The sequence below is a fragment of the Clinocottus analis genome, unplaced genomic scaffold (assembly GCF_023055335.1).
Source record: "Clinocottus analis isolate CAN_PGR_092001 unplaced genomic scaffold, fCliAna1.0.p SCAF_8, whole genome shotgun sequence".
NCBI lineage: Eukaryota > Metazoa > Chordata > Actinopteri > Perciformes > Cottidae > Clinocottus > Clinocottus analis.
The window spans coordinates 11393984-11410040 of NW_027176240.1; the positions used below are offsets into that span (position 1 = coordinate 11393984).

General features: G+C 41.0%; 3 protein-coding genes across 13 annotated transcripts in view; 1 reads left to right on the forward strand and 2 right to left on the reverse strand.

The window, feature by feature from the left end:
* ptpn20 (protein tyrosine phosphatase non-receptor type 20) overlaps positions 1–1800 on the reverse strand; it is a 24946-nt gene extending 23146 nt beyond the window's left edge. For both annotated transcript variants that reach the window (XM_068567436.1, XM_068567437.1), the window contains exon 1: positions 1120–1800. The gene's annotated coding sequence lies outside the window, so the exon portion shown is untranslated. The remainder of the gene's footprint in view (positions 1–1119) is intronic.
* mapk8a (mitogen-activated protein kinase 8a) lies at positions 1527–13811 on the forward strand. 4 transcript variants are annotated; one of them, XM_068567454.1, is made up of 12 exons: positions 1527–1641; positions 5977–6143; positions 6454–6583; positions 6751–6809; positions 6937–7075; positions 8189–8354; positions 8840–8911; positions 9728–9910; positions 10016–10140; positions 10275–10338; positions 11175–11252; positions 11813–13811. In XM_068567454.1, the coding sequence occupies exons 1-12, from the start codon at positions 1606–1608 to the stop codon at positions 11989–11991; spliced, it is 1398 nt and encodes a 465-aa protein (XP_068423555.1). In that variant the 5' UTR covers positions 1527–1605; the 3' UTR covers positions 11992–13811. The 4 variants fall into 4 exon arrangements, with proteins under 4 accessions (XP_068423555.1, XP_068423558.1, XP_068423557.1 ...); XM_068567457.1 differs by having other exon boundaries at positions 11808–11921; XM_068567456.1 differs by lacking the exon at positions 1527–1641 and adding an exon at positions 1773–1810.
* arhgap22a (Rho GTPase activating protein 22a) overlaps positions 13123–16057 on the reverse strand; it is an 11968-nt gene continuing 9033 nt past the window's right edge. For all 7 annotated transcript variants that reach the window (XM_068567440.1, XM_068567443.1, XM_068567439.1 and 4 more), the window contains 3 exons: positions 15610–15731; positions 14512–15505; positions 13123–14431 (listed from right to left, as the gene is read on the reverse strand). In XM_068567440.1, the coding sequence (XP_068423541.1) occupies positions 14212–14431; positions 14512–15505; positions 15610–15731 (1336 nt within the window). In that variant the 3' untranslated portion in view covers positions 13123–14211. The remainder of the gene's footprint in view (positions 14432–14511; positions 15506–15609; positions 15732–16057) is intronic.

Consider the following 16057-nt stretch of genomic DNA (forward strand, 5'->3'; position numbering starts at 1 on the left):
TGCTTCAAATGATATAGACCAACCCAATTACTGTAGGCCTGATTATCCTGCACTTAAAGTGTATTCATCCTGTGCTTGTAACACCTAGACTGTCGACTAAGAACGAAGAAAGTCAAACAAGATTAAACGCCTCTAAACAAAACCACCAATATCATTGTGAGGTCAGGGACATTTAATACAGTGATCACATCATTGTATTGATGAGAAATATAAAATATGCCAACTGTATCCCTGCACGCTGGTTTGTTGTTTTGATGTAGAGGGGATTGAAGAAGAGAGTAGGAACCCCACCAGGTACAGCCACCCGTCCACTCGAGAGCAAAACTTTTTGCAGCTGCACTTCCTCAAAGTAGTTTGTCTACTATAGGTATAAAGCCACTGTTGTGAAGCCATACAGGGGCTACTGCAGGGACCAATGCAAAAAGCTGGTTATTGGTTGATAGTTATATTGACATCACTTGGCATGTGATAAAAAAAAACATAAAGTAACTATGCTGTGCATGGTGTTGGCTGGTTAGACCAGGTGTGACCTCTCCTGCCCTTTCTTGCCATCAACATCAAATTTACACAAGCATGTCATGAACCAGTCAACAATCATATTAAATCATATTAAATACAAACCACTGTAGTGGTCCATTAAGCAGACATGATGTAGATACAGAGGAGAAGCTATATGGTATCCTTTAGAATTGGGAACAACATGATTCTTCAGATCTAGGTCTCTTGCAGACTTCTCTCTCACTACAACATGAAGTGAAAATCAATTCCCACGTTCATATACCATGACAAACTAATCTTGATAGCATGGATGTAAAGCTACTGCTCAGAGTCCAGTTTATAGCTTAACAAAATAAGCAGCCTCTAACAAACAACACATTTGACCCGGATGACTTTTGCCATCACAGGCCTGAATATGAAGGCTTTACTTTGCATTACTCTTCAAGATACATGTAATCACAGTATTGTACATGCTTACCTTGTGTTAAAGCTGAAAGTGAATTAGTTTGCATCTGAAATCTCAGAACAGTCGTGTATGAAGACACCTACTTCCATTCACCAAACTGTCAAACAGCACTACAGGAAGACTAAGATGATGAAGAATAGCTATAGAAACATTACCTGGTACCATATGTGACCTATGTCAGCGGTCTGATCCTTTGTATTATCTTCAGTGCTCCCACCACGGATCCAAAATAATCCTTGTGATCATCGCATTGCTGTTTTGACGTCCTCTTAGTAAAGGCTGCTCCGCTCTGGCAGGTAACTCATCAATAACATTATCTATACATGGTGCCCCATTCATTTGCTCTTTTACCACCAGCACCACGCTGAAGATCTGAAACTTTTTACTGTAATTGGCGCTATTCTTAGCTATTCGCCTTTAAACACATAATTGGATTAGCCTCGCGGTTTGACAGCGACAGGTCAGCACCACCAATAGTGGGTGGCGTGGAATCAGCTACACCGATTTAACTAATCCGTCTGACGCCCAAAGGTGCGGTGGATCCCCGGTGGTAGGTGCGCTACGGAAAAGCCTGGGAAGGACGAACGACCTCAGCCAAACGAGTGGATTGCAGCCTGCTCCTGTAGGGCTGCTCCCCCATAATGATCATAACACTGCGGGCTCTCTTTGAACAAGGGGTAAGAAACCGTAGTAGCGTTGAGTAGCGCTGTACGTCTTGCTGCGGGAGTCGGTGCTGGGACGGTTATCCATGCCGCGTCCCTTCTCTATTGCGTGCAGCTTGTCTCTGCAGGCCCCGGGGTATCTGCGCAGGGACAAGGATAAATAACAACCATCCAGGGCTGTCAGGTGGGTGCAGGGAGAATTGAAACTACTCAGCGCTCAGTTAACGTAATTTCACCTCATGTCCATATTCAGTCACATGCCTTCGCAGAGCATGGCTCCGTGCATACGTCCGTTGTTGTAGCGTAGCCTATAGAAACTGATGCACGTACCCTATGGTACCCTAACTACTACGCTGTGCTTTTCTGCAGAGCCTATGCATGTCCACAAATGATCGCACAGTTTAATATGGACAAGATCCACCAGGTGACAGAAGAAGCCAGCAAAACATTTCCTTGATACTGATGATGCAGTATCCGTCACTTCATTTATAGGTGACACTGCAGCATCACCATTTACACTGGAAACAGATTGAAACAAAAAAGTGTGGGATTTGACTAACTTTGAAAGAACATAGAAATGTTGTTAATGGAAGCCCAGTCGGATTTAGTTTTCTTCATGGACTTTCTTCTGTTTATTGCATTTACAGCCTAATTGAAATTTGCTTGTTTTCCCCTTGTGTTTATCAAGGACAGTGTGATAATTATCTAGCTGTCTTTTATGTCTGTATATGGATGTCAATCATGATAGCAGGGTTGCAGTTTCACCTTTTTGTTAACAATACAAAAAAATAGGAAAACATATTTTAAATCAAACAGTAAAAAAAAAGAAAAGCAAGAACAACAGACATAAATAATCGACAAACTAGAAATATCTGACACTTATGAATGTAAATGGTGTCCTGACTAGCTTAAAGCTGACTCTGACTACATACCCTTTGTGTGGACATGTGGAGAAATGTGACGGATTCTGCAGCAAGGACCGTTTGTGAGGTGAAATGGGCATCTCTTTCCAATGCATTTAGTTTTAGTTCCAGGGAAACTGTGAATTACTTTTTGATCTGTGGGTGCTCAGTGAACCCTGAATCACACAGCCTGGCAACCTCTCTCAGTCATTTTCGTTATTGAAATCAGAAAAAGAAATGTCATCAACTATAAAGAAATAAAGTGCAGCTTCATTCTTAATCTTCACTCTTCATTTCACTATGTATATATATATATATATATATATATATATATATATATATATATATATATATATATATATATATATATGTATATATATATATATATATATATATATATATGTATATATATACATGTCTATGTATATATATATATATATATATATATATATATACATATCTATGTATATATATATATGTATATATATATATATATATATATATATATATATATATATATATATATATATATATATAGATATACTTATTTAATTATATCATTTATTTATATATATATATTTATATATATCAATATACAGCATGCAGTGAGGCCAATCAGACCTACAACAGATTCACTGCAGACATACGAACACAACATAACATTAAACGGAAGTGGGCTAGATAGATAAATAGCTTGATTTCTAGATTGCGAGATAGCTATAGACAGGCGGAAGGAAGGAGGATGGAGGTGGTGGGTGTGCCTCTGTGGATGAGTGACGTACTGCTGGGACGCATGCCCCGTGCGCACTGCGCGTCCTGGCCTGTCAGTAGTAGCCAGATGGAAACGTAGGCAAGTGGATTCGGTGAGGTCATGTATTTTTAAGCCGCACATCGGAATAAATCACCCTTTACCGGCGACATAGACAAACACGATCACCGCTGATCGCACCGCGCAGGGATCGCTCGTTTCATTTGATGACAGAGGTAAGATGAGGATTCACACCTCTGTTCTTCAGACGTGCTTATTGTTTGGCCATGGGGGAGGGTCGCATGTCGCTCCGTGCATGCATGCTGCTTAACCGACGTGGTTGTTATTTACGGGTGTTACACCGTAGCTCCATTTATCACCGAGCTAAAACACTCCCGTGTCGTTACAATGTGATGCGTCCGTCGGCGACACGGCCTCGCCTACGGATCGCGTATAAATTGAGGCAGTGTAGCTCGTGCACCGACTGCGCACTGTGTTTCTCCAACAGGCCTCGTCATATCACGGTGTGGCTGTCATTATCGCTGCAATATGGTCCTCTTTCGCGGCGCCCCGGCGTACTCTGGCTGCTACGTTTGGAGCACGCGCAGCTCTTTTTCTGCCGTTTTTACAGGCGTGCTCCTGCCAGAAAACCTCCGCCGCCGACCAGGCGAGACGAGAGGTCGTGTGGCCAAGGTTAACTCGCTCCCATCGAGTTGCAATAAATAACGGATCGATGGTGCTCCTGGTCTCTGCGGTTAATCGGAGCCTTGACGATGGAGTCGATCTGTGTCTGTGTCCGCCCTGCTGACTGTTTGCATGTGTGGACCAGAGAAGGCTGTGCATACGGACACACAAGGCACCTAGATGAGGAGGATATGTGAGTGGTGCATGTACACGAGCAGGAGATGGTACCCCACAATAATTATGTATTGTGCTACCTGTTAGGCTGTTTGCATCAGTTATGTGCTTGACGATAAAGCTACACCATATATTGTTATATTGTGTGTGTGTGTGTGTGTGTGTGTGTGTGTGTGTGTGTGTGTGTATACATATATATATATATATATATATATATATATATATATATATGTATATGTATATATGTATATGTATATATATATATATATATATATATATATATATATATATATATGTGTGTGTATATGTATATATGTATGTATGGATGTATATGTATATATATATATATGTGTGTGTATATATATATATATATATATATATATATATATATATATATATATATATATATATATATATATATATATATATATATATATATACTGATTTATTCATTTATGTAATGTGTTTCATCTAATATATGGAACCACCATTGCCAGGATCTGAATTGCCCTTTTCAGTGTGTGATTCTGAACCTGCTCATTAACTCATGAAGCAGCTTGTTTAGAGAAAACAGAAGTTAAGTCATTAGGGAACAGTGCGCTCTAGGAATGACCTCGCTATATGCAGCTTTTGCAGGACACACAAGGCACCTACATGTATTAGAGTGCTCTGCCTTGAGGTCCAGATTTCTTATGTGCTGCTGAGACTACTAATGTGGCCGCTGCATTCTTTGTACATTGTACAGTGTAAATACTGTAGCTGACACACAACTGCAATCTAATAGGGTGCCATTGATTTCAGAGGTATTTGTCGATGCGGTGTGTAGTCGTACGCATCAATACTAGTTATTTCACAGCAGGGGAAGTAATATTAATGGTGTGTGTGACTAAATAACAATTTACTAGATAAAATCACCCTGTGATTTCCTCCCTGCACTGACCTGACCTTAATTATCCTTATGGATAGTCATTATTCCAATAATGACATTACCACATAGTAACAAATAACTGTATATACCATATACCACCAGTACTGTATTGCAATGTCATTTGAGCCTTCAAAATGCAGACAAGTGTAATTGTCTTCCTGTCTGAAGCATAAAAAGAGGCGGCATGTCTATTTTCATGTTGTGAGGGAGGTGGATGTTATGCACGTCGTTGTGACGTTGGAGGAACAGAAGGAGAGCTGACTCATTTTATTCTGGCAATTATATCCCTCATATGGACTGTGTGTCGGCAGGATGGAAGAGTGGGGAGTGGGTGATTACGCTGCTTACATAATAACTGAAGAAGGGGAACGGAAGCGGATGTTAGAGTTTTCTCCTTTTTTAAATGTTAGATGGTTTTAATGATACAAATACGGGGATGTTGTGCACACAAATTGGCATCTCTGTGTTGGGTCTTATCTGGGCTCACTGCCGCATGGTGCAACTTGAACCAGTTAACATGTGCCTGTGGAAGACCCGCTTGTAGAGCGGGGCTGGAGTCCTGGGCTGGAGTCCAAATGCACAGGAATTATCACCGGGCTTGGTTTTCCAGTGTGACAGAGTCATTCTAAGAGTCATGTTTCTTATGATGGACTAGACCTCCCCGTGGTCTGCTGTTCTGCCACCACTTCGGATGGTATCCAATCTTCCATCCTGGTGTGTTTGCTGAGTTGCTGAGATAAGGAACCGCAGTGTTCAAGTGTGAAATTCAGCGGTGGCTTTTCTCCTTCAGTTCTTATCTGCTTTTTTGGTAGCAGGGATTTTAATTTGACTTTCTCATTTTTGGCTGGTCTGCAGATATCTGTGGCGTAAACTTTCAAAAATAATTAAATGTGTTCCTGTCTTTGTGTCCACAGAGGACATTTTTGGATGCACAGAAAGCTGTAATTGAAGATTTCGCCATGAACAAAAACAAAAAAGAAAGAGAGTTCTGCAGCTTAGATGTTGGGGATTCAACATTCACAGTACTGAAGCGATACCAGAATCTAAGACCTATCGGCTCAGGAGCACAGGGAATCGTCTGGTGAGTGTTGCAACCTTGTCCATATTCAGTCAACAGCCTCTTGCTGAAATATAAGTCACAGTTTCCAATACGTCACCAGAACATGACCACCAAATAACATTTCTGTTAATGTCTTCTCAAGAAATTAAAATATGAATCCACTAAAACTGTAAATTATCATACTTTGTTTGTTTTTTGTATTTTTTATTTGTTCATGATAAAGACAGATATGTTTGGACTATTGGAATCACCATAACCTGTAATGTCTAATACCTATTATGCTACACATTTGAGCATATTTTGAAACTGTTTGCTTACTTTTTTCCCAAAGCTCTGCTTATGACCAAAACCTTGAACGAAATGTTGCCATTAAGAAGCTAAGTCGGCCGTTTCAAAATCAAACCCATGCCAAGAGGGCGTACAGAGAGCTAGTCCTAATGAAATGTGTCAATCACAAAAATGTAAGTATACGAATATATATATTCATTGTCATATGACCAGTGAGAGAGTGGAGTGAAGTTTTAGAATGCCCTTTGCCTGCTTAAATGTGTGGTATTGAGCTTTAACTGTGCTTTGTGTCCTAGTAAATGTCATGACAACATATTTCTGCTTCATTTAACACCCACAGATCATTGGCCTATTGAACGTATTTACACCACAAAAATCATTAGAGGATTTCCAAGATGTGTAAGTAACTACATGTGAAGTGTGTGATTTTAGAGCACACAGTGTGTATTGTTCATGCAATTGAGTCATTCTCTCCTGCTGAAGAGCTTTCTCAAGCCTCTAATGTGGACTTGTTCTGCCCTGTCAGATACTTGGTGATGGAGCTGATGGATGCCAACCTGTGCCAGGTCATTCAGATGGAGTTGGACCACGAGAGGCTGTCCTATCTGCTATATCAGACGTTGTGTGGTATCAAACACCTCCATGCTGCCGGCATCATTCACAGGGTAAGCATCAGCTGACTATGACTGCACAGACTAATGCCAGGCCAGTGTCCCGGAGAGGGCCCGTTAAACCCTCTGTGACACTTGACACTGAATTGTAAGGGCAAACGGTCAACTGGCACACTATTAGATGATGAATATGGTTTTATACTTGACAACAAAACAGAGTTGAAAATATATTGGAGACATATAGCCTCTATAAAAAAACATATAGATGGAAAATTATTAATAGTCGGTACGGGCTTCTGACCTTCTAGGAGGAATATATCATTTCCCCATATGGATTAGTAATAAGTAGGTGGTAAGCAATTGCATCTAATCAGTGAGAGACAGTCTGTAAATCATAATTCTTAGTTAGAATAAGGAAGCAGAAAACCTGAAAAAAAAATGGAAATAAATATTGTCCAAGGCTTCAAATGCATTTGCCGTAGCAAGCAAAACACCTTAATAAGTAAAAGGGAGAAATCATTGGGAGCCCTTGTTTCTAAAGCTCCAGGTGAATGTGGTGAAGTCAAACTTGTTAACTGTAGAAAAAGCGAACCCCTTAGGCTCCCTTAAGGAAACGCAAGCACCAGCCACAGGATGTAGTTAACGTTTCAGGACTTCTCTTTCCTGCCACACCCTGAGGAAGACCCAATGTGGTGTGATACCGGTCGCCACGCTCATGTTGTACCTTTTTAACTAAAAGAGGCATTTTAACGACATCCTTGGCTCAGTGCAAGTGTGTCTGAAGTAAATCTAGAGGCTTTATCTTTTTCTACTACACCATAATAAACAATTTGTACTGCAGAGAGAAACATGACAAAGACAAAATGTAATCTCTCAGAAGCAGCTGCTTGCAGGAGCTGGAACCTATTTTAGTCATGATGGAGAATGGAGCACGTTATTATCATGTGACTTGTAGAGATAATATTGTGATCACAATAATCTGTCAAGATGTTGTTATTTTTGTTGTTTCTCTCCATCATGTCCTTTCTTCTACTTGAACACAAGGAGAAATCAGTAGATTAGCTGTTGCTAAATCCGCAGCTATTCATCCCCATTTTCTTTGTTATTGCTATTTAGTGACGAAAAGATTAAAACAAATACATGTTTTTGGTATGTGTTCCTCTGTAGGACCTCAAACCTAGTAACATAGTTGTCAAGTCAGATTGTACACTGAAGATTTTGGACTTCGGGTTGGCTCGGACGGCAGCCACGGGCCTCCTGATGACCCCGTATGTGGTTACACGCTACTACAGAGCACCAGAGGTTATCCTGGGGATGGGCTACCAAGCCAATGGTTAGTTCTATTTACTGTATCTGGCAATCCACGCTGTCAACCCTTGTTTATTTATTTTTTACTGATGTTACACTGTGTAGAGCAGTGTTTCCCACACTTTTTTTTAATGGGCCAACTTTTTACATATGACAAACCATCGTGACCCAATTCACAAAAGGCCTCATCTCTAAAGAGGAGTGAGCTTGTATGTGAATTAAGGTTCCTAACTATTTTGACTACCATATCTGCATCACCTTATATTATCTTGAAAAAGTAAACCAGACATTTTGTAAGATAGAGGCTTAATAAATCGTTGGATCTATTATAACCCATACACAGGAACCTTAAGGTGAATCTTTCTGTTAACCCTGTAATCCACATGGTGCTTTTGTACATGGTGAAACTTTGATGTAAGAAACTGCTCACTAACTAACCTCCTTTATGTAACTAACCTGTTGTTGTGCATTGCTCTAATCCTCTTTATTTACCATATTCCACTTCACTAGTGGACATATGGTCTGTGGGCTGCATACTGGCAGAAATGGTTCGCCATAAAATCCTCTTCCCAGGAAGGGACTGTATCCTTGGGTCTTAATCTTTGTAAATTCTTTGTGCTTTGTGCTGTCAGACTATTAGATCCTCCCCCTGGTTAGGTTTTGGCTTGAATACAGTATGTTGTGCCAGGCTATAGAGACTTGTCATAACATACCTTTTTTGAAGCTTTTTGGCCGGCATGCTGTAAACATGTCAGTTTTCATTTGCTTCAGCACTGCATTGCTCTTTCTCTCATATATCTAGCTGATGCTGCATGTTCTCCATTTTCATTTCAATCAACTTCACTGCCATTCTGCTTTTTTTTATTTTTACTTCACCATTTTGTTTGCATGCCCACCATCCCGTCATCTAAATGTCCGCCTCCAGTGGATGTATGGTCAGTGGGCTGCATAGTGGCTGAGATGATCAGGGGAAGCGTTTTGTTCCCCGGCACTGATCGTATCCTTCCCCATCATTGATTGATTGCTTGATTGATCGATTGTCATCGCTTCATTCTGTGGGAAATGAACAGCAACACCATCCTGAGCGTTTCCCTCAAATTGCTATGTATTCTCAAGTTTCCATCACCATTTCTGTGCTGCACTGTCGAGCCAAACCAGTTGATAAAGGTTAGTTGCTGAGAGAGTATGAATGATATTTATGTATTGGCTGCATAGGAATAGAGTGAGTATCTAGATCACTAGATTCTGTGATCTAAGTATATGTCGGTCTGTGGACTTCGTAAGTAGAGATGATGGCGTGTACACCTCCAAAGAAAGTTAAATGTCAGATTGCCCTAATGGTGTGTTACACGTGTGTGGGAGTAAATGATGTGCGTTCCCTTAACCTATATACATCAGACATCGACCAGTGGAACAAGGTAATTGAGCAGCTAGGCACTCCATCTCAGGATTTTCTAATGAAGCTGAACCAGTCAGTGAGAACGTACGTCGAAAACAGGCCACGCTATGCCGGGTACAGCTTTGAGAAACTTTTCCCAGATGTGCTCTTCCCTGCCGACTCTGACCACAACAAACTGAAAGGTACTGTGTGTTTTCCCATCATGACCTAAACCATTCAGAACTCCTTCATCAAATATATTTCATTAATAGCGGAGCATCTTATGTATTTGTTGTTTCTTTCCTCAGCGAGCCAAGCTCGAGATCTCTTAGCCAAGATGTTAGTGATTGACGCCTCCAAACGCATCTCTGTAGATGAGGCCCTGCAGCACCCCTATATCAATGTTTGGTACGACCCAGCTGAAGTCGAAGCAGTAAGTGGATCGCTGTTCGGACCGCATGATCCTTAAATGGGTCACATGAGATTTCAATTACATCACTTGAGGCGGAAAGTTGGCAATGCTCTTCTACCACCAATGTGCCATTTAAGCCATTTTCTCTTTCTCAGCCCCCTCCAAGGATCCTAGAGAAACAGCTGGAGGAGAGGGAGCATAGCGTGGAGGAGTGGAAAGGTGAGACGGCATACTAAAATTCTTAACACGTCTCTTAACAGGTCATTTTTCACATGTTTCAGACATGTTCCACGTTAGTTTCAAGTGTATTATGGTACCTCTGTTCCTGAGGCAGCACAGGGATTTCCTAGGTTTCATTCAGTAATCTTGAAGGCAAAAATCTGATAAAATACTTAGGTGAGTCTAATAATCTAATATCTAATATAATTATTTGCAATTGCTAGTCACTGTAAATCAATCCACTATACATAATACATTGCAATTTGTCCAAATCACACGTGTTTACCATGAAATAGAAATAGTCTGCTGGTCAGACTCTATCATTAGCAGTTCACCAGTGGTGACGTGATTATTTTCTATTCATGGAAAGCACAAAAATACACCATGTCTAAAGAAACTCAGTGGGACATCCAGTAAATGTGTAGATATGCAGTCAATTGTTTACACACATTGTTGTTCAAGGAGCTCTGCATCTCCACTCTAGCTGCCAGAAGGTGCAGTGCATGATTTGAAACGCCCCTTGTAGCCTCTCAACTTGTGCTTTCCACTGTGTGGAACCTGATTCTGTGGAGCATGGTCGGACTTTAAACCATGAGTAAATATAATTTTCAGTTGGGCAGCAGGATGAGCTCATCCTAACCCCTGCCAGGTGATAATGACCCTTCACTCATTTTTAGAAGACCACGCCGGCACAGGAACATGATGCTCTTAGGACTGCACTGTCTGTGATTAAAAGTGAACTCTACAAGTGTATCACATTCTGTGATCTTTACATCAATGATTTCTTGCTGTCCCTTCTGCCCCACTTAACCTTTTTCTGATCTTTTATTTTTTAGTGCTTATTTATAAGGAAGTCAGTGACTGGGAGGAGTGGAAAAGAAATGGTGTGATAAGAGGCCAGCCACCTCCTTTAGGTGAGTAATCATTATAACTTTGGAAGATGAGAAGACGTGGGAAGGATACTAATCTAGTGAATCACATGATGGGTGTCTCATTCTGTAAGATTAAATAATGAACAGACCGTAATACTTTTGATTTCATCCACATTAACTGAATAAATTATATATGCATTCATGTTTGCAGGTTTGACCACGATATCTCCATTAGGTTCAATCTGTGATAAATGTGGTTAAAAAGTTCAACAACATTTCTATATTTCAGTGTACGTTGTAAACGGTGTATTTGGGCTATAATCAGAGATTCGGGAAATCAAATTTTAATATTGAATGAATACAGTAAATAAATATTAAATATTATATATTTTATGGATAAAGCCATACAATTTTGAAAATAAAATAAAGCTGTAAAATGTCCAGAATAAAGTTGTTTTAACTACGCCTCTTTTGACCTCAAGTCAAAGTGCTTCTTGGTTTGAGGCCATGTGTATATCTGCATTTGTGACTCAGCAGACCGAGGCAGTGTCTTGCGTATTTCAATGAAACCTATGTGTTGACGTGTGTTTTTCGCAGCACAGGTGCAGCAGTGATCGACAGCCCCCCTCAGCCCACTTCCTCCTCCTCTTCTTCGGCCAACGATGTCTCGTCCATGTCCACAGAGCCCACTGACCCGAGCAGTGACCACACCATAACCTCTGAAACAGACAGCAGCTTGGACAGCCACACCTCTCTGGGTGCACTGGCCTGCTGCAGATAACACACGAATACAATACGTGTACACACACCTGCACACAAAAAGCAAACTTCTCCTCATCAGTGTGTTTTGATGGGAGAGGATTTAGGCCAATGGAACTTCTCATGTTAGTTTGTAGAGCTGCGCTTTTAATGTACAGTTTGTTTTTATTTCCCCTCCCTAACTTATACTGCTGTAAATTATTGTGGTTTGAAATTGTATCATTATTACTGTATTTTTTCAGCGAAGAATCAAAGTATGTTTCGATGTGAATCTGATATGTATGTTTTGAGAGCGTGATACGAGTGTACGTTACACATTGCTGTTTTTAGCTGCTGCTACACAGTCAAATACCACATTGTTAGCACTGCAATATTATGTTGGCTATACTTTTTGATTATTCAGTTGGTATTTTTTGTTTGTTTTTCGGACATTTGGATGAATCTAAACCAATTCTCTTTTTAACAGTAGACGATAGCGCACTTCATCTTGGATCTGATTGCACTGATTGTTTTTATTTTGATATCGTTCCTCATCTTTCTTGTAGAAAGCGTCCTTTGTTGTATCCAAGTTAACCTACTTCTTAGTATTATGTCACTTCTTGATTGTGTGCATCTTGACAAGCAGTCAAATGGTCTTTTGCCCTGACACAGAATTTCTTTTTTACTATAGCATACTGTTAACTGACTGTGTTTGAACTTGTTTAGATACTTAGATGTAGTTTGTAGGCGATGGTCTGTTGGATGAGGACGAACAGGGTGAATGTAAGTGAATAGAAATGTGGCGTAGTGAGGAGCCAGTGATAACTATTAGCACTGTAACATTTGAATATAGGCCACTCCACTGGCTAGAATGAGTTCTGTATTTGGGGATTGTCACCAGAGACTAAGTCTAAATTAGTGACTTTACCCTTTTGGCCGGTTCTTTCAGACATTATTCACAGCTGTCTGATATTTCACATATTTAATTTAAGTGCCCTTACTCAGTTCAATGATTTTCAATCCTCTTTGTTGCAGATGCTCCTCTCTTATAGTGCGTCTTTCTGAGTTCTACCTCACACATGTACACACACACACGTTTTTTTGAAGATACAATATGCATATCATGGCACACATCATTCAAAAGAAATGCGAAAAAAGACTTTCTTTTTCTGTATTTGCTTTATTTATTTGTTTCAAGCTATGAGGCATCTATTGTATGTAATGTACATTTCATTCAGAAGTACTATTTATATGCATTTTGTTTACTTTTTGTTTTGTTTTCTGTGCAATATAATTCATAGATTAATATAGTCAGTGATTGATCTGTACATTTTTACTGTAAATGAATGTTTTCTGAGAGTCAGGAAACAGGCATTTGCAACCTGCCATGGTAACCTTTGGATGTATTTGATGGCTCAAATTCCCAACCTGTCCCTTCGCCCTTTTCATGGTTGGGCACTCCAGGCAGTAACCCCTTAGCATCAGCTCCCAGAATGCACTTTGGGGATTGTGACGCATGTCCTGACCCATTCTGGGCCACAATGTCAACCGACTGTTCCTCTTTTTGTCGTTTTCCTCTCTTCCATCTCCTCAAAAAGAGAATAGATAGAATAGACTACGCATGAGTTTTCTCTGAGCAAATCTGGTTTTAGTGCAGGTACATTTAGAGGAAAGGTGGGAAAGCCATCCAGCACTGCTGGGATGATGCTGCAATCTTCGGATGGTTTGTGTTGTGTTTTCATCGGGCCAGTTGTGTATGTTCAGCTATGGATCTGAAATGGCCTCACTAACAGACCAATTATATCCATCAAAAATTGAAACTGTCTACATTCAACTCCAGCAAATAAAACGGTAGAATTTTAATGTCTCGCATTGTTTTTTCTTTCACTGTTGAGTTAACATTTCTTTTGAGAATAGGATTCCTCAGTGGAAACGAACAGGGTGTGTATGTGGAGACTGTACCTCAAATTATCAGTTAGTCTTCTTCCGCTCACTAAGTTAATAAATAATCAGCTACATGACAAATGATGTATAGTAGTAAGGAATTTAGCGGAATGATAAAATGATTGCTTGGTCCAGAGAAGTTCTTGTTTGGCACCGGCACTTGTCAGTGTAGGCACAAGACGGCTGTACTAAAGAGGACACGATGGCAAGTAGTACTGCACTCGAGGTATTTGGTCTTCAAAGCTTTGAGCTGACTGGCTTTCCCAGTAATTAAGCCCCTCCTCCTCTAATGGACCAGATGAAGGCAGGTTTGTCTCGTCTAGTTGGTCCGTGTTGCTCCTGTGGTCAGATCTCCAAGGGTTTTGAAGAACTCCTCCATTTCTTCCTGGAGGAGAAGGTTTCGGCTCTCTGCGTCTTGGTGGGCCCTCTCCGAGTTCCTAAGTCGGATCTCCAGCATGTGAAACTTCTTTTTCTCCTGGTCCAGCTCCTCCTCAAGGCGGTTTACCTGGGACTGGTACTTAGAACAGGACTCCTCCAACCTCAAATAAGAGGAGAAAAGGTTAAAAATAACAATTCATGCTGATTTGAATTGGTTGTTTAACAAGTGACTCATTCTTACTTGCGAATGCAGGTTTCGTAGCTTGTCCTCTGTTTCTTCAGCTCCTGCTTGAGCTCGGTCAGCATGTTGGTGAGACCTTCATTTGTTCCTGTCAGATCATCCTCGGTACCACTTGCACTGTTATCCAGAGGACTTGTACTGTCCCTCCCCTCGGTGGGTCTCTCTTGACCCTCCTCTGACTTAACTGCCTTATCGCTTCCCTCTGGATCGGCCAACGAGATCTCAAAGGACGTCCATATGGAGGATGTGTCAGCAGGCAGGCTTAGACTGGAAGGGCCAACATTGTCATAGGCAGACAGTCTGTGGGACTGGAGGGCTCTGTGGGATAGAGGTGTTTGAGAGGAGTCTTCCTCAGAGTCTCTCTGTGTATCCTTAAGTGGAAGAGTGGTATCTTTAAGGGATAGGGTTGAATCCTTCATAGTAGCATCTTTAAGTCTTTCACCAGATGAAGTGGTGCGCCTGTGAGCTCGGAGGGATGACAGGCCATTCATCAGCCAGTTGCTCCCACCAGCTGCTGACACATCCCCCGCAGACCCCCCTATTTTCCCCCTCTGCCCCACAGATGCTGCACCTCCTTTGAAGGAGCTCCTCCAGGAGGGCAAGGGTTTAGCTTGTTTACTGGGGCTAACAGCTACCTCGCTTCCACCTCTAGCTTCAGCTTTGCTATCTGCTTGTCCATCCACTTTCTCTTCTGTCTTACTTTTGCCCTTTCCTTCAATCTGACCATCCTCACACTTCTCCGACATTGTAATGGGGCTTAGTGCAGTCGGATTACTGTCTTTAGAAGGGGTTGAAGGTTGGGGTTCCTCTTTAGGGGCTTTGGAGGACTGGGGGTCAGGGTCTTCTTGTGAGAGCCATTCAGCTTTGCACCGTTGGAGAGAACTCTGCTGTTGCTGTGGGGGAATCTTGGCCTCAGTTTCTGTCTCCTCTCTTTGGTAAAGTTTGGTGTGTTCACTGATCAGCACAGTCATGAGGTGCTGCACCTGTGAACTTCCTGTTTATAATGACAAATACACATACAAGTACATATTGATTAGAAAGCATGTTTATGCTACAAGTTGTGCTACTGCTAGTACATATATTTACACTATCACCAACCCTCCATCATGGTAACTGGATCCTCTACTCTGGGCCGAAGGATATTGGGTCCAAACACAGTGGCAAGATTCTGAACACTCATTTTATTCTCATTGGCGTGAGACTGAACCTCGTCCAGAAACCTGAGTAGAAAGAACCAAAATCAGAACTTATTTCCACATATTATCAAATCAAAAAGTGTTGACTGCTCTGCTTAAAGTTGGTCAAACCCCCTTTAGTTCTTTTTATCTAGAAAATTGAAACTAAAGAAAAGGAGTACTTAGTCATGACTCTGTGATGTGTGCGTTCAGCTCAACATATTGAAATAGATTTAGGAGACAGATAAGACATGCAATTATGGGCACTCAGAGTCAATCAATGTGATGGCACTTTCCCTGATGACGAGGATGTAGTTCTGTAGTTGTAATGAATGTTATTCCTCTTGTATGACAGGCTGACAAATCATCAA